Source organism: Strix aluco, chromosome W, assembly GCF_031877795.1.
Source record: "Strix aluco isolate bStrAlu1 chromosome W, bStrAlu1.hap1, whole genome shotgun sequence".
NCBI lineage: Eukaryota > Metazoa > Chordata > Aves > Strigiformes > Strigidae > Strix > Strix aluco.
The window spans coordinates 30,480,462-30,503,476 of record NC_133970.1 but is presented as its reverse complement, the minus strand read 5'-3'; the positions used below and the strand labels follow the sequence as shown (position 1 = coordinate 30,503,476).

Here is a 23,015-nt window from a genome sequence, read left to right as displayed (position 1 = left end):
CACCAAGTTAAGCGGGAGTGTCGATCTGCATGGGGATAGGGAGGCACTACAGAGGGACTTGGATAGGTTGGATCAGTGGGCCAACGTTAACGGGATGAACTTCAACAAGGCCAAGTGCCGGGTCCTGCACTTGGGCCACAACAACCCCATGCATCGCTACAGGCTTGGAGAGGTGTGGCTGGAGAGCTGTCTGGAAGAGAAGGATCTGGAGGTTCTAATTGACAAGCAGCTGAACATGAGCCAGCAGTGTGCCCGGGTGGCCAAGAAAGCCAACAGCATCCTGGCTTGTATTAGAAATAGTGTGACCAGCAGAAGTAGGGAGGTGATAGTCCCCCTGTACTCTGCACTGGTGAGGCCACACCTTGAGTATTGTGTCCAGTTTTGGGCACCTCAATACGAGAGAGAGATCGAGGTGCTGGAGCGAGTGCAGAGGAGGGCAACAAAGCTGGTGAAGGGCCTGGAGAACAAATCCTGTGAGGAGTGATTGAGGGAGCTGGGAGTGTTCAGTTTGAGGAAGAGAAGGCTGAGGGGAGACCTCATCACTCTCTGCTGGCTGGTTGAGGCTTGGATGATCGCACGCTTCGCTGGGTAAAAAACTGGCTGGATGGCCGGGCCCAAAGAGTTGTGGTGAACGGAGTTAAATCCAGATGGCGGCCGGTCACGAGTGGTGTCCCCCAGGGCTCGGTTTTGGGGCCACTCCTGTTTAACATCTTTATTGATGATCTAGACGAGGGGATCGAGTGCACCCTCAGTAAGTTTGCAGACGACACCAAGTTGGGTGGGAGTGTTGATCTGCTCGAGGGTAGGGAGGCTCTGCAGAGAGACCTGGACAGGCTGGAGCGATGGGCTAAGGCCAACTGTATGAGGTTCAATAAGGCCAAATGCCGGGTGCTGCACTTGGGCCACAACAACCCCCAGCAGCGCTACAGGCTTGGGGAGGAGTGGCTGGAGAGCTGCCAGTCAGAGAGAGACCTGGGGGTGTTGATTGACAGCCGGCTGAACATGAGCCAGCAGTGTGCCCAGGTGGCCAAGAAGGCCAATGGTATCCTGGCTTGCATCAGAAATAGCGTGGCCAGCAGGGACAGGGAAGTGATCTTACCCCTGTACTCAGCACCGGTGAGGCCGCACCTCGATTAGTGTGTTCAGTTTTGGGCCCCTCACTACAAAAAGGACATTGAAATACTCGAGCGTGTCCAGAGAAGGGCAACGAAGCTGGTGAAGGGTCTGGAGCACATGTCGTACGAGGAGCGGCTGAGGGAACTGGGGTTGTTTAGTCTGGAGAAGAGGAGGCTGAGGGGAGACCTCATCGCCCTCTACAACTACCTGAAAGGAGGTTGAAGAGAGCTGGGGATGAGTCTCTTTAACCAAGTAACAAGCGATAGGACAAGAGGTAATGGCCTCAAGTTGCGCCAGGGAAGGTTTAGACTAGATATTAGGAAGCATTTCTTCACAGAACGGGTTGTTATGCGTTGGAATGGGCTGCCCATGGAGGTGGTGGAGTCCCCAACCCTGGAGGTGTTCAAGAGACGGGTTGACATGGAGCTTGGGCATATGGTGTAATTGGGATCTGTCAGTGCTAGGTTAACGGTTGGACTAGATGATCTTCAAGGTCCTTTCCAACCTAGATGATTCTGTGTGTGATTCTACACCTACCGGAAAGGACATTGTAGAGAGGTTGGTGCTGGTCTCTTCTCACAGGTGATTAGTGACAGAACAAGAGGGAATGGCTTTAAACTGCAACAGGGGAGGTTCAGACTGGACATTAGGAAAAAAATTTTCACAGAAAGAGTGGTCAGACAGTGGAATAGGCTGCCCAGGGAGGTGGTGGAGTCCCCATCCCTGGATGTGTTTAAGGGTCGTTTAGATGAGATGTTGGGGGATATGGTGTAGGGGAGAACTTTGTAGAGTAGGGCTGATGGTTGGACTCGATGATCCCAAGGGTCTTTTCCAACCTGAATGATTCTGTGGTTCTGTGAAATGAGATGTGACTGTTTAATAACGTCCCTTTAAATTATTTTCTTTCTAAAAAAGTCAGATGTGCACTACTACATATCTTAGTAGTATGTCCACTATGCTCATGGTGCAGAGGTACAGTAACCAAGTTCACATTTTGGAGACTACAGCTGAGGCTTTTCAAAGGAATGCAACAAGCAATTGTATGAATGGGCCACCTACAAATTTATTTTCTTAAAGCTCTCCTGCTTTCATGAATACCACTGTAGCATGTAATAATCCACAGTGCTTCTTTGTACACTTCTTTTTTTCTGAAATAAAGTTACAAAACAAAACCAATATTTTTGGTGGGGTAGGAAAGAAAAAGAGACCAATCAGTGTTTCAGCATCTCTTTAGATTTCCTATTGTGGTGTTTATGGATTTGTTATGGATTCCTCCCCCTCCCCCCCCACCCCGCAAATTGATGATCAGTTTATCCATTCTGCTTTTTGTATAAAACAACTAAGGGCAGGTGAAATGCTCAGATTTTCAAACCCTTTTTCCTATTAGCAGAAACTAGTCAGGGTTCTGAGAAAATCTTTTCAGAGTAGTAACTATGAAAATATGAAAATTTTTCTAATATATATGGTTCAATACATCTTTCTGAATATGTGTAATATTCTCACATTCAACATTTACTATCAGCTTAATCTTTCATTAATAAAATCATAGTGAGGAAAATTTGATAATATTTTTGGCTCCCTCCAGAGTTAACAAATTAATTCTTCTGTATTTTTGCTGTAAAGTAGAACTCAAATCTCTTTGTTTCTGTCATTGTTCATAGCATTTTACTTTCACTGTTGCACAACAAATCGTTCAGAGTATCTAGAAGCAGTCTAATTATTCCTTGTGTGGAAGTATTTAAAAAAGAACACATTGAATAATAATTATGATGAAAATAAAACATTCAGAGCTTAGTGATATTTAATGATTTGATAAATTGCAAGGAATACATTGCTACCCTCCCCTGGAATGAATCAGGGCAGCCTTAGGTTATCTTGCTAGTAGCTAACTCTGACCAACTAGGTCATTCTTGTGCTTGGAAGTAATCAAATACACAAAAACTTCATTTCCCACGGCAGTCTTTTGCTAACTGACTGGGATGTATTTCATATACTGCAGGCTTATTAACTTGATCAGAAGTTTCAGTCTGGATGCAGGAATTTCAGGTGGAGAGTTTTTTGATTTGTTAGTATGGAGTTTTTTCTTTTCTCTCCAAAGAGTGCCATTTATCCTCCTACCATTTTGAAACTGATAATTAATAGTTCACTATCACTTGGGAGATTCATGTTTATCTATCCTTTGTAGACATTGCAGAGTAATTATCAAGAAATATGTTATAGTTTAAGATAAATTTATAGTCTTATATTTCTTATATTTCTTACACATTTTATCATATTATTTGTCTTTAACCAGGATTGAATAACTGCAATTTTTGAATTGTTGGTGATTCAACGTGTGAAACCCAAGTAAATTTATATGAAAATCATAATAATCATGCTTTCCTTTTGTAGAATTTATTTGAAGCTATGAAAATGACCAGGAAGGGAGAATGGAGCACTCCTTTATATTTCCTTCCCTCTTTTATGTCGATATTGCTCTTTTTTGTTGCACTTCTTCCAATCCCACACCCCATTTCTTTTCCCAAGTCTTCCTTTCTCTTTTCCTCAATGGAAATATGGTATCACTGTCTTTCATTCCTGTTGTTTCTCCCCATCTATAGCTACCTTAATGACTTGGACCGCATAGCAGATTTGGCCTATCTGCCAACTCAGCAAGATGTGCTTAGAGTTCGAGTCCCAACAACAGGAATCATTGAATATCCATTCGACTTACAAAGCGTCATTTTCAGGTAGAAAAAAAGTTTAACACCCATTTACTTTGTTTCTTTTGTTTACATTAGTAATACCATGTATAGGATATTGGTTAAAGGTACAAATTATTCAATGTTTTTAAAATTTGAGCTTGTTCATTTTATTTTCATGTTTTTGCTCATATATGATTAGCAGCTGTTGTTAAAGATGTCAAGAGGATGAGAGAGAGACAGACTTGTCTTTTTCTGAAGGTAGTTATTATTGATAGAAAAACTGGAAGTCATTTTTCAATAAAATGAATATATCAGTTTTATTATGAATAATAAATTATGAAATGTAAAGGTACCTATTCTGTACTTGATTTTTAGAGAGAAGTGACATTTTGTAAGTTTAATACCACTCCTACAAATAATTTTCCCCACAGCTCATTTTGAGTACAAATACAACTGCTTAAAGAATAACTATGCAATTACAATTTCAAGTTAGACACCCGACTGTCTAGTTACATTGTGACCCATAATGAATTGGGAGTATACTCTGCCAGCGAATTCGAGTTTTTATTTTGACTATTAACAACTTTAGTAAATACAGATTGTATTCTATTTATACTCTTAACATTAGGCAGCCTTGACAAGTTTGAAATTTTGACCGGTAATTTCTTGGGAGAAAGGCAGGCCACCAACTTCATTCTGTGGACATGTGTTTCTGCTGAATAAACAGGGCGTACATTCTAGAATCGTGGCTCAGAATCATGAGAGTTTTGAATATCAGAAATTTGAGGGCTTTGAGACCCATAATAATTCATATTCAGAAAGCACATCAGATTAAAAAGCAAATACAATAACCTGTTCACTTGCAACACATTCCATTAGTCTTCAATATGAATGGTAAAATTCTTAAGAAAAACAAACCAAATTGTGTTTTCAACAAAATTCTTGAATTCAGTGTTCCATATGTGCTTGTATGTTTATCTGCTAAGGTATTTGTGGGGTTGATGTGATTATTGTTAATTTTGCAGAATGGTGGATGTAGGAGGCCAACGATCAGAAAGAAGAAAATGGATACATTGCTTTGAAAATGTCACATCTATCATGTTCCTAGTAGCTCTTAGTGAATATGATCAAGTACTTGTGGAGTCAGACAATGAGGTAAGCAAGCATCAGCATAAATCACCAGTTTTAAAGAAAAAATAATTTCACTAAAATTAATTTTAAATTTTAAATATTATTCAAAATTTGATTAAAGCACAAGTTTGTAGAGAGCTTCAGTATAAATGTGTGTGGTTTTGCATAATTATTTAATATTATATTTGTTGGACTAGTAAAGTATAGTTGGACTAGTAAAGTACAATGATAGATTAAATACTTCCTGCTAAGCAGCAAAACTCAAAGTTGTTAGTTCTTTTAAGACATTTTCAAAGCAGACTGTCTTGTCCATTCCTGGCTGTTTTCCAAATGTCTACCAGCAGTCGTATGCAACTATATGTAATGAAATAAGAAGTTCTACAGGGATTAAGAGTCTAATCCTCAAATAATATGGCACAAGCTGATCTCCTCCATGGAGGGTCAGTGGAACTTATCTATTTTGTTTTAAAAGTTGAATAGTTGACTGTAGAGAAATGTTCTTATTGTAGCTATTTGCATACTTAGTGTTGTGTAGCAGAGCCATAAAAATAGACAGTGGGAATTAAAACAAAATTCATAGGTTCTTTGCTAGAACAGACCCTGAAGTAGTAAACTTCATTCCATTAACTTAAAGTATAGGATTTATATTGGCTTAGATTTTCTACTTGTATTGCTATTTCAAAGAATAACAGAAGTAAGAAACTCGTGGGTGGTGATGTATGAAGTAAACAGGCAAAATGCAGTAGTACCCAGTGTTTTGTATACAGTTTTACAAAGTATGGGGGAAATTTAATATTTGGATTTTTTTTCTTTCATGAAGACTATTTCCATTATTCATCAAACTTACATGAGTTACTCACCAGCACTGTTCTATGCAAGTTTTTAACATTCATTTACAAAAGTTAGATGAAAAAAAGAAAACATTTACATGTTCTTCATGACTGTGTATATATTGATTTCATTGTTTAAGAGAAGGGTTGACATAGAAAGGTAAAACAGATGTCTCTGGGCAGTCATGATTGTATTGTCAATTTTCATCAGTATTAATTTTTTTTTTAAGAAAGACTGGAAGCTCTGAAAGCTTTTAAATTTATACTTTTCCCATAAAACAAAGAACTCTCATTACATTATTCATATCATCAGCCATCTCCTTAAAAAGTACAGCTGTTACAAAGAAGAAATTTTCAGTTGCTTATATAGTGAATACATCTTGTAATTTATTTTTTTAGTCTGTTTATTTTTGTATTCTTTTAACTTGGTGGGTAACAGAATGTTTTTATTTTGTTTTGTAAGACACATATTTTTGATGTTGTGGTCCGAACAGTAATGGAGTCTGACAACACGTTATAAAACAAAGCTTTATTGAGGAAGTAAGAATAAGAAAGATGAGCAACAATTCCCCCATATAGTGATTCACCCAATCACTGATAGCAAACTGTGGTGGTTTAATCCCTGCCGGGGTCTGAGACCACGCGGCCGCTGCCCCTCCCCCACAAAGGGAGTGAAATACAAAGCCCCGAGACTGAAATAAGGAAAGGTTTAATACAGCAGTGCAACAGCAACACAACAAACAACAACAATAACAATAACAGTAACAGTGATAACAATGAACAGAGCAAAGTATATATATATATATACCGATACAGCAGTGAGAGAACCGGCTGAGCCAACCCAAGCGATCACCGATTCTTCCCGCGCTCACTCCAGGATGTGACGTCAGCATGGCATATGAATAACCCGGCTAGAGCTTCCCCCCCACTGCTGGGGAAACTTAACCCTATCCTGGCTAAACCAGGACACAAACACAGGATCATAAGTGATGCCATGGCTCTGTTGGACTGCCAGGGACATTTGGTGTCTGGATCATCTGGCAGAAACAGCCAATCGTGCAAATGCCTTTTGAATGTGGAGAAGAGTTGCGACAATGTAGGTCAGGGGGCAGGGTGTCGGCAGTCTGTTTAAGCTGCCAATATTGGTCAAGGGGCAGGGTGTCAGGAGGCAGGGTGTCACTTCCACCCCTTGATTCTCTAAAATGATCACTTGACATGGAGTTATAGGCTAGGGTCTTATTTTGGTGGGTTATTAGTTATATAATAAGCTAGGTGAGGTTGGTGTTCCAACATCTTCGGGGTATAAGTTACATAGGCAGAGGTCGAAAGCTGGTGCATCATGAGATGGGTACCATAGAATCACCTCTATCAAGTATGAGTTGCACATGCATCTGGGAGGTGCTACAAGAGAGGCTGTGAAAGAGATTGCAACCAGTATCCGCTTATATCTAGTGGCCCCAACCCAGGTCAGGGAGTGGCTTGACCATGAGTGGGAAAATGCTTTACAACACAGTCTACAACCCCATCCACTGATACAAAACAAAACATAAACAATGACAAAACCCAAGATAATTACAGAAAGTACAGCCAAAATCTTTTGACAACTGCCCTGAGATCTGGGAACCAAGAGGTAAGCCATGACCACAATTTGCCAATTCCTCAATCGATATTTTTGGTTGCCACCTGATGCAAGGGCTTTAGTTGTTCCTGGATTTTCTTAAGATTGGTCTCAATGCATAGATCTGGGTTGACATAGACACAGCAGGTAGTATTTACTAGCGTGCAAATGCCACCTTGCGTGGCCAGCAAGTAATCTAAGGCTAGATGGTTTTGAACAGTAATCTGTGATACATGAGCAACTTCTTGCTTCAGTGCTTGGATGGCATTGGTTGTTACATTTTCTATATTTTCCAGGATAGCAGAGAGATTGATGATCGCTTTCTCCAGCTCGGAGACCCCTAGCCAAGGAAGGAGGGTCTGGGCAAAGTGGTGAAATCTGGATCCTCGTTCTACCAAAGGGTTAATACCATACCGATGTCACAGGACATCAGGGTAATTGCAGATGTGGGTCATGTAGAGGTTCTCTTCAACATGCATCCCAGGCACTATTAGTCCGGGTGTGCAGGTCCCCTCTCACTCCATGGGAGGGTTTTCATGGCACAGCTGCTGCACAGCCATGTATAAGCTGGGGGCACCTATTGTGCTGAGGTCACAGCAGTGAGTGGTGTCTTTCAGGCAATTGTCAATACTGGCAAAGTAGGTTTGGTAGATGTAGGATGGACCCTGCTGCATGGTTTATACTTGATCACGGGACAGATCATAGCCCATAAAGTTCTGGAGGAAGTAGAATTCTGATCTGTTCTTTATCAAGGTGGTAGTGGGTAGTCTGTGGTTGAGAGATTAGCCTGAATAGAGTAATATGTGACAAAAATTTTAGGTGCATGGCCCCACAATTCCACCAATACGAGCATTCCCACCATGGGAACCCCTTGGCGCCCAGATGCAGGATGTTGTGTACAAATCCAAAAATCAGTTCCCTTTCCGACATTCGCCAGCGCCTAAGATGTGAGAATTAACAAGTTAGGATCTCTGCCATCAAGGCCCTGGTGGACTGTCCCTAAGAACAGTATCCACAGCATATTCAAAAGAGGGGCTTGCTTGGAATAACTGAGAGTAGTACAAGTAAAACAACTACAATAAAGAGCAATACAGCAGGAGGATTTTTCAAATTGTTGTGGTTGAGATAAAGACAGTTTCACAGGTAAAGCAAAAGCTGTGCATGTAAACAAAGGAAAATAAGAAATTCATTCACTACTTGCCATTGACAGGCAGATGCTTATCCATTTCCAGGAAAGCAGGGCTTCATCATGTGTTAAGAGTTACTTGGGAAGACAAATGTCATAACACCAAACGTCCCCCTCCCCTCCTCCTTCCCCCAACTTCATGTGCACCTCAGCCTACTCACTGGCGGGGCAGCGTGAGAAGCAGAATAGGCCACACTATTCAGCAATAACTAAAACATCCCTATGTTATCAACACTGGTCACATATCCAAAACATAGCACCCTATGAGCTGCTATGAAGAAATTTAACTCTATCCCAGCCAAAACCAGTACACAGATCAGTCCATTTCTCCAGGGTGGTGAAACAAAGAAATTGACTCAACAGTTAAGTTTTTTTTACTGTTAAGCAGGTATTTTATTATCAGCGCTGGGGTCACCCTGGGGATTCTCCACCATAAGGGCTCCCAAGAACTAGCAAGGGACATCAGTTTATATACACACAAATAATATGTGGCAACTGAGGCACAGACTCTCCATGAAGTGCAGAAGGAAAGAGAGAGTTTATAGTTACAATGGTACATACTTATGCTCTCGGATGCTGTTGGTAAAGCTCTTCATAGTTAACAAATCAGTAATCAGACAGCTCTCAACCTTTTCTCCTATCAGCATAAGACCACTCTCACACGTGCTGTGCAGACCAATCACCTTCTCGTTCACACGCTGTTCACGCGGCGGTAACTTCTCACAGTTCAGTACTTTTCCCCAGTTCAGTGTTGCAGCTGTCCGTTGTTTTTCCCTGCCACCTCGGCACAACTCGGCAGTTTCTTATCTTTCTCCCAAGGCCTGTTTCTCATCAAAGCCTAGTTATTTCTCAGAGGCTGTGCAAGGCTGACAAGCTGATGTCTCCCACATCTCCCCTTTCTTTGTTTTGCAGCTGCACCTGCAAGACTTGTTTCAAAGCTTTATCAATTAAGGTTTAGACAAACTTCAAAAATCACAGCATACTCAAAATAGTTCCACAGAAGGCTAGAAACAATACAGCAGTTACAGTTACTAGTTGAAAAGAGTAGGACAGTCTTTTTCACCATCACATTTCCAGGACACTGGGATACACTGGGTTGACTGAGGACCACAGCTCATTTCATTTACCCAGCATGTTCTCATATGGCACAGTTCAGCACTCTCGTCAGAGCCATCCTCGCAGTCCGGATCCCCATCACACTGCCATCTGTTAGGCACACACTGGCCACTGATGCACACAAAATCAGATTCAGCACACGTCTTCTTCACACAAGCACTCTCATCACTGCCATCATCTTCACCACACAAGCAGTCTCATCATTAATGAGGTACTAACGTTCAGATCCGCAATTGCTGGGGAACCCTGGATGCAGCAAGGATTTAGAGTACCTTTCCTTGCAAGTTGGAAATCCTACGCGATGCGTCCATCCGTAGGTGAGGCATCCAACATCGCTGCAAGCAGGTCCAGCCTCTAAATCAACAGGCCAAAATAACTGGCAATTTTCTTTGAGCGGAAACATCTGATTTCATCCTCCTGTTGGGTTCCACCCAGAGCCTGGCCACCACTCAAGGGGGAAAACCAAGGGAGTTTCTAATAAGGTTAAACACTTGAGTTCTTAATTCTTAATATTGCTAAACAAGGAAAGTTGAATACACACATTCTTACAGCATTTCATCCTTATTAATAACTACATTTTGTCTAAGCTACATCTTTCACTAGTGACTAGTAAGCCTATATATTTCATTAAGGAGTTGCAATTACTGTCAGCATTTTCCCTTAAAAGAGTTGGCAACTGTAGTGTGATTAAGGACAGACATAGTGTATTTTGTCCTATTGCAGCAGCAAGCATTACCCATACATTCTGCTTAAATGATCAGTCGAAGAGACCGCAAACTGTCGGCACAGGGGCATCCACAGCACCCACAGCCGGCTCCTGAGTGTCCACCAAAAGCTGCCTCTCACGCCTCAGGTATGGTCACACACACCTTGCCGGTAACCACCGGGGACCGTGACCTGTGGAGACACAAGCATAACCTCTTCCCCGGGTTATTAAAGGATATGGTCCTTCCCAGTTACCACTTTCCAGGTTTTTTGCTAACACTTGAGCCTTGCCCTGGACTTCTTGTTGATCTGGTATCTGCGACGAGAAGTGATGCAATATTGGTGGCACCTGTGAGACAGGGGAAATGTTTAAAAAGTTCATGGCATATAATGCCTTATTTAGCCTTTCGTGAGGTGTAGATAGATACCCTCCATCTCCCCCTTTTTGTTGTTGCAATAGATGCTTTAGCGTGCCATGCGTACGCTCCACAATGGCCTGTCCGGTCGGTGAGTGGGGAATGCCGGTCAGATGCTTGACTCCCCACTGTTGAAAGAAAGAAAAAAGAGAAACAGAAACATAAGCAGGTCCATTGTCTGTCTTAATCTGTCGTGGCACGCCCAAGGAAGCAAATGTAGCTAAAAAGTGTTTTCGCACATCACGTGCTTTTTCACCTGTATGGCAGGACACAAACACTGCTCCAGAAAAGGTATCAACAGACACATGTACACATTTTAACGTTCCAAATGCAGCAAAGTGAGTGACGTCAGATTGCCATAATTCTGAGGAGGCGAGTCCCTGAGCGTTGACACCACTAGCTGTTGAAGAGAGGGAGTCCTTCTGGTATTCAGGGCAAGTGGCAATGATGTCTTTAGCCTGACACATTGATAAGGAAAACTGGTTTTGTATTGCCCTGGTGTTTTGGTGGAAAAATGCATGTGAAATCCGAGCTTGCTCAAAGATATTAGGTACCACCTGAGCCGCCAGAGTCAACGCATCTGCTCGTCGATTCCCTTCAACCAAAGGTCCAGGTAGCGCAGTGTGCGCTCGAATATGTACAATAAAATAAGAAGTCTTACGGTTATTTAATAATCGTAAAAGGGTGTGCATTGATGAATATAACAGTGGATTATTAACGTCCTTCAGACATGAATTCTCTATACGCTGTACAAGATTGGCAACATAAGCAGAATCAGTAACAATGTTAATTGGGGTGTTCCAGCGTTGAAATACACGGACTACTGCAGCTAGCTCAACGATCTGTGGCAATCCCGGGGATCGAGTAATGTCTGATTGCCAAATTTGAGTATGTGGGTCTTGCCATACTATGACTGACTTCCCCGTTTTTCCAGATCCATCAGTAAACACAGTCAAGGCTTGCAACGGTACGTCGCTGCACTTTGGCATGGCATATAATAAAAAATTTTGCTGTAATAATTTATGTGACGGGCTGTGTACTACAAGCTGTCCGGGGTAGTCACAGATCGCTGTCTGGAATTCTAAAGACATTTGTATTAGTCATGTAACATGTGCAGAGTAACTGGAACAATGATACACACAGGTTCCTGACCAGCAAGTAATAGTAGGCGCTGCCTACCTTTCATGATCAGTTTGGCAAACATTTCTGGATGAGTAGTGACTGTCTTGTGCATTTGGTGTGACAAAAAAATCCATTCAATAATAACAACAGGGTCACTAACTGTTTCATCCCACTGAAACAGCAGAGCATAGGGCTGCCCTGGAGGGTTAAATAATATCAGTTGATACGGATGGCCAGGTGCACATCGTGATGCTTGTGTTTCTGACATGGCGTTAGCTACCCAGTGGAGATCTTGTTTTGCTTTCTCTGTAAGTACTCTGGGTGATGTCAGTGAAGGATCTCCTTGCAAAATATCAAACAAGCTATGCAGATCATCATTAGTTAGGCCCAACAATGGCCATATCCAATTTATGGCTCCCAACAGTTTCGGTCAATCATTTAAAGTCTTAACATCAGTTTTAAGTTTAACCTGTTGCGGGACAATGGTCTGTTCACAAATTCTCCACCCCAGGTACTGCCACGGTGATGATCGCTGTACCTTTTCAGGTGCTATTTGTCACCCCATTTGAGATACTGAGTCTTTGGTTAAAGCAAGAGCCTTTTCCATGATCTCCTGTGTTTCTGCTGCTATGAGGATGTCATCCATATAATGATATATAACAGCCTGGGGGACCTGCATTCTAACAGGGCTCAAAGCCTTTGCAACAAACCACTGACACATCGTGGGACTGTTTTTCATGCCTTGTGGTAAAACAACCCAGTGGTACCGTCTTGCAGGTTCACTAACATTAATACTGGGAACAGAAAAGGCAAATTTAGGTGCATCATCCGGATGCAAGGGAATGGTAAAAAAACCAATCCTTTAGATCCATTATTACAAGATGCCAGTTTCGGGGAGTTATTGTTGGGGAGGGCATTCCTGGCTGTAACGTACCCGTATCCTCCATGGCATCATTAATGTGTCGGAGATCATGTAAAAGTCACCATTTACCACTTTTCTTTAAAATAACAAACACCAGGGAGTTCCAAGGACTGGTGGTAGGTACCATATGTCCTGCACTTAATTGTTCCTGAACTAAATCCTTAAAGTGGCACAACTGTTCCATTGGCAAGGGCCACTGACCCACCCACACAGGTGATTCTGTTTTCCAGGTTAGTTTCAGGGTGGGTTTAGGGGTGGGTTGTGCTGCAGTGGCCCTTAAGACAAATTTGATCCAATCTGAGTTCCCCATCGAGCCATACAGTCACGACCCCATGATGTAATAGGGGTTTCCAATATAAATGGATGAATATTTGCTACCCAGTTTTCTGGGCCCCTTACATGAATGAGATCTTTGCTTTGAAATGTTACAGCATGACCACCAACCCCGAAAAGCACTTGAGTTACCCGAGCTAACAGCCAATCTGCTCACAGATATTACGGTCACATCCATGCCAGTATCTAAAATGCCTGTCAGTTCAACAGATTCTTCTGCTTTAGTGAGGGCACATTTTACCAGAGGTCGACCTTGTGTCACTGTCTGAGCCCAAAATATTTGAGGAGTACCTGCTGATCCATATCCTGAGTCACCCCGGCTTCTCGGCATACTATTAGGGGGAGCCGCAGTAAAATAAACAAGCTGAGCAATTTTTGACCCTTTTGTTACTGAACACGGGGGTCCAGGGGTCCGGGTCATAATTCTGATTTCCCCTTCATAATCGGCATCTATGACCTCTGGTAAAACGAACAACCCCTGTAAGGTTGTAGATGAACTTCTGACAATATCCCCCTCAGGGAGATGGTACAAGGGTGCCCTCTCCCCACAGAGTATGCACCTAAATTCAAGACAACAATTAACACAGAATTACTGCCTCCCACAAGAGGAGATATTTCACCTATGACACTTCAAACACTGAGCCCGAACAAACAGGCAGCATCGATGACCCAGCGGGCACTTGGGCGCTCTGTCAGAGAACTCCGCACTCCGCAGCTGCAGCTGGGCTGCGCCTCACACCCGCAGAACAATCACACACCCACACAAAGGGGCCCTTACACTTATTACTCACACAACATCAAATGACAAAGACTACAAACATCAAACCACCATTAAGAATATATAAAGCCATTGCTTATTGATTATGTGGTGTTGGCAGACAAGAGACGCCGCATCCCAGTGTCAGCAGCTTCTGTAAAAACTGCCGCTTCTGGCGTTGGGGCGGGGCGGGCCGAGGGCGCGGTGCCGGGCTCGGCCGTAGGCGGTTGCTCCGCGGTGGGGGGGGCTCGGGGAGGCCCGGGGCCGCCGCTGCCAACTCCGCACTGGCTGGTGGGGGGGGGCGAATGCTGAGTACAGAGATCCACACACTCGGTTTCCAGATAGAATACTGTGCCGGCGTTAGTACCGTTTTTAAAAGTGCCAGCCAATCCCATGGGACCAATTGATAGCCATGAGCGATTGCCTCCAGTATACCTGTTGTAAAGGAGTTTTGAAGCCCGTCCTCATTAACGCTTTTCTGTCGTTCTTTAATAACAGAAAAATGCAGTCCTTCCCAACGTGGCTGACGTCCCGGCTCATAGATTACAGGAGCAACAATCTTTCTGGCCATGTCCATATCCCCTTGCGCCAAGGCTTCTTGCCTCACTTTTACCCACGATCATCCCCAGCTAAGGGAGGACACAGGCCAGGTTCTCTTTTAGGATTTACAGGGTCAGGGTCTAAAAGATTATCACAGTCAAAAGACCCAGCATATAAATCTTGCTCCCAGGGTTCAAAATATGCATCCTTGCCCTCTGGGTTCTCATCCTCTGTGTTAACAGCCTGGCCATGTTCCTTATCTTGTCTTTTTATTACCTCAAAAAGAGTTCTCCATGTTGGTAAGAGTTCTGCCGCAACCTCATTCCCTCGGGTTGCACAGTCCCACAGTCTTACTGCTGCTTTATCCCATATCGGAACAGTGAATATAGTAACCGCGGCTGCTACCCACTTTAAAATTCTCTTCAAGGCATGCAGATTAATATGCACCTTATATTTAGCTAACAGTCTTTCCATCAGTGCAAGCACTGACTTTTCTTCCGAGGGTATAGACCTACCCATCGCTTCCCCACAGCTCACCTTGCTCACCCTGCAACGGTGATTGATGCTGGCTCCTGCTTCCTTTCAGCAGCTCTTAAGTTGTGAGGAGTTTGCCACCGGAGTGATCCAAGCTGGTCACGCTTATCGCCGCCTCACACGGGGCACCATGTGTGGCAACTGAGGCACGGACTCTCCATGAAGTGCAGAAGGAAAGACCCTTTATTCTTACAACAGTACATACTTATGCTCTGGTTAAAGCTCTTACTTCATAATTAGCAAATCAGCAATTAGACAGCTCTCAACCTTTTCTCCTATCAGCATAAGACCACTCTCACACGCGCTGTGCAGACCAATCACCTTCTCGTTCACGCGCTGTTCACGCGGCGGTAACTTCTCACAGTTCAGTACTTTTCCACAGTTCAGTGTTGCAGCTGTCCATTGTTTTTCCCTGCCACCTTGGCACAACTCAGCAGTTTCTTATCTTTCTCCCAAGGCCTGTTTTTCATCAAAGCCTAGCTATTTCTCATGGGCTGTGCAAGGCTGACAAGCTGATGTCTCCCACAATCATACATATTCATTAGATTTCCTGGAAAGGGCTGTCTTATGATAATGAGTTCCCAGAGTTCATTTACATAATCCAAGCATGCATAGTAAAAATAGAGTGAGGGTCCTCAGTGGTCAAGGGAACAAGTAAGTAGTCTTCTTCACAGTGTTCGCTAGTTGACCTTCTTTCCAGACCATGTGCTGTGAAGTAAAGTCCAGGTACCTTCTTTCTAAATCAGTAAAATCATCCTCCCTATAATAGCGACTCTGTGTCCTTTTGTTCGAGTCTCCCTTATCTTAGTTTGCCCATTCTAGGAGTTGCCCAAGTGTCCATTGAAGGCTTTGAGTCTGCTATCAGTGATTTACATAGGGACCATTTTACTTTTGTCTAAACAGACAAAGAGGCATAGGGAAACAGTTAAGGAGTCCTTGGGAAACAAACGAAGCAAAACACAAGCAAAGCTTTCATGCATCACAGTTTAGTCTTAATCAATGATTGTCAGAAATTAATTTCTTTGAGCCCTTTCAGTGGTCCAGTAGTTGGGCTGAGTCAGCGGCTCCGGGCTCATCATGGACATTATCACTTCCTGAAATACAAAATCACTTCTAGGACAGCCCAAAGGGGCAGTCTGTGGATCCAACAATGAGATTTGGGCCCTGGTATCCACAACAAAGGTGACTGAGTGCCAGTTATTCATGACAACTTCTAATCAGGGCTAGGACATAGGGTACACAAAAAGGTCTGCTGGGAAACAGAACTAGGAGATGACCTCTGTCTGGTGGCAGACACCCACCCATCAGTTCTCAGGCAGCACCTTAGAGAGAGGAAGGAGGGACTGAATGTGAGGCACTGCAAGGTTCACAGGGAAGGGCTGGGGGCAGCGCATTTGGTGTCCGGGTCATCTGACAGCAACAGCCAATCATGCAAATGCCTTTTGAATGTGGGTGAGAGTTGCACCGCCCCTTGGCTCCACCAATGGCATAGTGATTTGAGACAATCATACCTTACATGAATAATATGGGCGGCACCCTGCCTATGCTGCCAGTGTCAGTCAGGGGGCAGGGTGTTGGCAGTCTGTCTATGCTGCCAATATTGGTCAAGGGGCAGGGTGTCAGGAGGTAGGGTGTCAGATGTGATGTTCATGATTTTTCTCAGTATATTGATCTAACAGAATCACACTACTGGTATTGCGTTTTTAACTAGAGCCCAAGTATGGAACATAGAGTGGAACATGAACAACACAAGGAAAAATAGTAGTGCAAATACCTTGCAGCATAAAATGCATCCTGCTTAATGGGGTAGAGAGACATGAATTTAAGACTGTAACGTGTGCTATAAATAGGCTGCTAGTCTTTGTGAACATTTTGGTTTCTGGTAAATGCAAATAAAAAGACATTGAAATAGTCTTTTTAGGAGAAAGATTAAAGAGAAACCTTACTTTCACAATTTTGCATGGATGTTAGTGTGTTAAATTATTTATAACTTGGCCATCTTCTTTAAAAGATGGAAGAATATCTTCCTGGGCTTTCAGAGTATACAATCTTGTCCTTTGTTGTTATTAGCTAAAAGTGTTCACATGTTACGAACTGAATGGAACATATGGACTGAACATTTCCCTTCTGCTTGGGCTCTCCTAGCACTTTGAAATGACTGAAGTGATATTATTCCATGACTTTTTTTCAGCTCTTATGAAAAAGAATTTACTCATAAAGCTGTCTTGATTTTTCAAGTTTTCACTTTCAAAACAAAACGTTTTGGAAGTAATCATGAAGGTAAAAGTTCTAAAACTCCTCTTTGTCTTGAAGATGGTTCTTCCACCTCACGACTAAATTATTTATGTTCCTTATTAACATCAGTGAAAAACTTTTGAAACTTTTTGTTTTTCAGTTTGAAATACGTTCATAACTGTAATTCAAAGCATTTTTTCAAGTCATACATAGAGAAACTTGTGGCACATTCCACCATCCTTAGGCCTGTGTTCCTCCAGCTCTTGGCTGGATCCAGCCTGTCTTGGAGCTCAGCACCCATCTGGGCAACCTAGTTCTGTGTTTCAGTAAGCTGTATCCTGTCTATTCAACCATTGTGAGACAGATTAGTTTTACCCTACTGATGATGTGTTGTTGCAGTAGTAATCTTGTTCAGTACTAGAGGAACTGCAGAATCAGACCCCTGGTGCATGCGCTTGGCTGAGGACCCACTGGCGTGAGGCTACCATCTGTGGGCTTATGACTGAACGCCTCTAAGTCAGAATCCTGCCTAGACATAGCATTACCACACCACCACCAGCACCTCAGTGGGCTCGTGACAGCTGCCCACCCGCCCCACATGGGGCAGGCCCAGTGTGGAGCACCGCTCATGGTCGGGACCGGAGGAGTGGACAAATGCGGCACTGCCTCTCCCCCGTCACATAACACATGATCGTGGGGCACCCAGTACTAAATCATTAGTAGATGACCTGATCCTGGGTCAGGGTTTCTTACATAGCAGAGCTGCTCCCTGGCTGCGATCTATTGAGAATCAGCCCTCTACATAAGCATTTGTAAAGAAAAAAAAGCAAAAATTAAAAAATACTAATTAAAAAATTGTACCCATTTTTAAAAAGGTTAGAAAGGAGGACCCTGGGAACTACTGACCTGTCAGCCTCACCTCTGTGCCCAGGAAGATCATGAAACAGATCCTCCTAGAAGCTGTGTTAAGGCACATGAAGGACAGGGAGGTGATTCGAGACAGACAGCATGGCTTCACCAAGGGCAAGTCTTGGCTGACTAATGTAGCAGCCTTCTACGATGGAGTAACTGCATCAGCAGACAAGGGAAGAGCTACGGATGTCATCTATCTGGACCTCTGTAAGGCCTTTGACACGGTCCCCCACAACATCCTTCTCTCTAAATTGGAGAGATATGGATTTAATGGATAGACTATTCATCAGATAAGGAATTGGCTGGATGGTCACAACCAGAGAGGAATGGTCAACGGCTCAATGTCTGGATGGAGACCAGTGATGAGTGATGTCCCTCAGGGGTCCATATTGGGACCAGTACCGTTTAATATCTTCATCAACGACATAGACAGTGGGATCGAGTGCACCCTCAGCAAATTTGCAGATGACAGCAAGCTGAGTGGTGTGGTTGACACGCCTGAGGGACAGGATGCCATTCAGAGGGACCTAGACAAGCTGGAGAAGTGGGCCCATGTGAACCTCATGAAGTTCAACAAGGCCAAGCGAAAGGTCCTGCACCTGGGTCGGGGCAATCCCCAGTATCAATACAGACTAGAGGGTGAATGGATTGAGAGCAGCTTTGCGGAGAAAAGGACTTGGGGGTACTGGTGGATGGAAAACTGGACATGAGCCGGCAGTGTGCACTCGCAGCCCAGAAAGCCAATTGTGTCCTGGGCTGCATGAAAAGAAGTGTGGCCAGCAGTTCAAGGGAAGCAATTCTGCCCCTCTACTCCACCCTGGTGAGACCCCACCTGGAGTACTGCATCCAGCTCTGGAGTCCTCAGTACAAGAAAGACATGGACCACTTGGAGCGGGTCCAGAGGAGGGCCACAAAAATGGTCAGAGGGATGGAACACCTCTCCTAGGAAGAAAGAGTGAGAGAGTTGGGGTTGTTCAGCCCGGAGAAGAGAAGGCTTGGGGGAGACCTTATTGCAGCCTTTCAATATATAAAGGGGGCTTAAAAGAAAGACAGAGGGAGACTTTTTGCCAGTGCCTGTAGTAACAGAACAAGGGGTGATGATTTTAAATTAAAAGAAGGTAGGTTTAGATTGGATGTAAGAAAGAAATTTTTTTATCATGAGGGTGGTGAGACACTGGAACAGGTTGCCCAGTATTTTGCTGATTAAGGATACCAATCAAACTCGGACACCAGAGTGAAAAGAGTAGGCGTACTTTACTGGTGATAACCAAGTAATGTAACAGCGTAATACAGAGAACATGCAGTAAGAAGAAGCAGAACAGCGCACTTAAAGCAACAAACAGGAAAATACAGGGTAATGCATCAAATCATTACTACACGAGAGAGAGAGAGAATAGTAATTAAGAGAAATACATCACCACTTGCATATATTATCATCATCATCCAGATCCGCAGACGCTGGGCAGCCCCGGTTACAGCGAGGATTTGGAGAGCCTGTCCCGGCAAGTGGGAAATCCTACGCGGTGCGTCCACCCATAGGTGAGGCATCCAAAGTCGCTGCAAACGGGCCCAGCCTTATATACCAGAGATCGACAAGCCAGAATAGCTGGCACCTTTGTTTTGAGCAGAAAGTTTCTGGTTTCATTCTCCTGTTGAATTCCACCCAAAGCCTGGCCAGGGCTCGAGGAGGGGGGAACCAAGGGAGTTTCTAACAAGGCCAAACACTTGGGTTCTCAGCCTTGAACAAGGCTGCAAAAGGAAAGTCGGATACATTCTCTCCCCTCTACTGATTATATTTTGTCTTTCACTAGCGAGTTTACATATTTTGCTAATGACTACATGCTAAGTTAGCAGCTTCAGCTTGGGGCCTGTTGTTCAGGCTGCAGTATTTCAATGCTTTAGCACTTTTTACACCAGCATAAGTGGGTTGTTATAACTTAGTACAATACCTACTAGCACAATGTTTATTAGTTATAAAATATACAGGATTCATCTATAGGTCAACTCTGGCTTGGGCCTGTTGTCCAAGCCTTAGCACTTCATTCGGTCCTTTGACCTATAGGTGAATCATGGCTCTCAAACCATCTCTATGGTTAGTGACATTAGTTTTCATCCATCAGTTGATGATGTCTCATCAGGCATGTCCCGATCCAATATCGGGGATAGTTCTTAAATGATCCTAGGAATGAACTTAAGACACAAATGAGGTTAGATGCCATACAACCTCGTAAGCTCTATTTCCCGTAACAGGCAATAATAGCAATAGGACAGAGAGAAGAAGAAAAAGTCAGAATACCTAAGCGAGCAAACAGAAGAGATGCAGCAAGATCAGTTACCACCACCAGGAATCCAGCGACATCCCGTTGTCTCAGTCTCGGTGCAGGTGATAAGGTTGCTCCAAGCTCCGCCAAGAGAGAGATGATGTCGAAATCCCAAAATTTCAGTTCTGAACCCTGAGAGAGGAGTACGCAGTCCTTTTATTGTCCCAGTCCCCACAATTCCTCCAAAGAGTCCACTCATTTCCACAGAGCTTATCGTACGTGCTACCCCGTGTTCTTCCATGTGCACATGCCCAGGTCTTCGCGGTGGCCTCCCCTTGGCTCACACGTAAGCGCAGTTTGACAGGCACTGCCAAGGATGTCGCTGTTCTGGCTTCAGGCAGATATGGTGGTTTCTTCAGGGACAGTTCATCTCCTTCAGAGCGTACTCCTCCATGGCGACAGGATGTTGAGGCCAGGTAGTGGTAGTGGTGCAGCAGCAATGTCGAGACAAGCACAGTCTAACACAGTCTTTTACACCATCCTGTGGCTCGACATCGCTGTCCTCGTGGTGGCAAGGATAGATATATAAAGAGAGAGAGAAAGGATAGAAATAGCATGCAACATGATAACTAATAACATTTCTAATGGATATATAAATTTTCCGTTAATAAACATGTAACTAATAATATCTTTAACAAATATGAATATCTTCAGTTAACAAGTATATATCTAACAACATCTCTAACAAATATGACATGCTCGAAATTAACTAACTCTACAAAATCAAAACATTTTATAAGGCTATATAGTGAATTGGAATCACCATTAACATGTGATCCATTATTTTTCCGTGGTTCTGGCAACGTACCACTGAGTGTTGGCGGCCCTTGGCAATCCATGCGGTCTGTTGCCCTGGTCTGCCGAAGTTGGGGTCAGCATACGCAGCAGGAAAATTGGTTTCCACGCCCCCTTATCCCAAAGCACATGCGTCGTCTGGGCCTAGAAACATCAACCCCAGATTTAAACAAAGGTAAATGAGCAATAACACTACAAATAACAAATAAAACAATATTAACACTAACAATGGTTAACAACATTTTAACCAAACATATAATAAAGGTAACAGTAACAATAACCATGTCAATTAATAATATTTTAACTAAACATATTTAACCAAAATGTGTCTAAAGCTGGGCCTAAGGATGTGTTCCCGGTCTTTGGGAATTGGGGGAAGAAGGTGGTTGTCTGCATGAATAAGCACAATTACAAGACAGTTTACATGGACAATGACAAGATGAACACTTACATACCACAAGAGAAAATATAGCAAGAGCTAACAGAGCAACTGCCACAAAATTAAGTATCAAAAGGGGATAAATCCTGGTTGTTGCTGTCAATTGTGGAGCTGAAGATGGTGGTCTGGCTCGCTGGAGCTGGGGTCTGCCTACGCAGCAGGAAAATGTATTTCCACACCCCAGCCCAGAGCGCATGTGTAACTTAGGCCTTGGTATTTCCATCTTGCCTTCATGGGCTCAGTCATGACCTTTTAAAGCCCAGGCCCCATTAGCAAAGGGACCTTCCCCTGATTTGGTATCTATTGTTTGCTCATAATACTGGCAACCGAATGACCTAAAACCACAAATTCACTTTCCTCCCATTCTTGGTTAACACTTCGGAAGCCGGAGCTTCCCCCTGAATCAAGGGAGAGAGAACGGTCACCCAAAGCAATTTTGCAATGATAGACAATACATCCTAAAAACATGAATAAGACAACATCAACACTATACAAAAACTTAAATTCACATAAGGATCCCCCGTCGTGACTCAGGATATCTGTCTCTGGGGGGTTTTACCTGCAAGAAAAAGGAAAGAAAAGCTTCTCGGTTCATTTTGAGAACCGGAAGTGGGTTATAATTAGAAAGATGGAATAATCTACCTTGTATTAATTTTGTGCTCCTTTCCATGATCATCTTTGGCTTTCCAGGTGTACTTGTTTATTTGGGTATCCAATACCAATGGTACTGCTCCCACCGTGGGGAGTTCGACTAAGACAGGTTGTCCTGGAAAAGGAGGTGGATTTCTGGAGTGGTCAGGGCCATGTGGGGCTGGCATGATTGTTGGAGCCCTTGGACAGAATGCTGTGATCTTTGGGCATCCATTTACTGACACATTTAACTCCACTTCTCCTTTCTGCAGAGGCTATAAATCTAAAGCCTTTTGAATGGTTTCTTTAGCTAATTCAAAAGCAGCTTGCTGTTCATTTCCCCATTCAAATTCATATTTTTTCCTTGTCACCTTGTACCAAGGGGTTAAAATTTATCCCAAATGGGGAATATGTTGCCTCCAGAAGCTGAATAGTCCAATAAATTTTTGAGCTTCTTTTTTATTTTGTGGTACAGCAAAATCTAAAAATTTTTTTCTTCTCTTTTTTTTTTTTTTGCTGGGCTTTAGGCAGTATTTCTCAATGCCTACAGTGCCACTGAATTCCCAGAAACTTCACTGTCTGAGACGGTCCTTGGATTTTTCCAGGGTTAATTTCCCAACCTTTCTGTTTCATGTGATCTACCACTAATTCAAGAACATGTTGTACCTCCTCC

General features: G+C 43.4%; 1 protein-coding gene across 2 annotated transcripts in view; it reads left to right on the top strand.

Annotated features, from left to right (window-relative positions):
• Nucleotides 1-23,015, top strand: part of LOC141917751 (guanine nucleotide-binding protein G(q) subunit alpha-like) — a 202,952-nt gene that overhangs the window by 153,461 nt on the left and 26,476 nt on the right. For both annotated transcript variants that reach the window (XM_074811175.1, XM_074811174.1), the window contains 2 exons: nucleotides 3,717-3,845; nucleotides 4,826-4,955. In XM_074811175.1, the coding sequence (XP_074667276.1) occupies nucleotides 3,717-3,845; nucleotides 4,826-4,955 (259 nt within the window). The remainder of the gene's footprint in view (nucleotides 1-3,716; nucleotides 3,846-4,825; nucleotides 4,956-23,015) is intronic.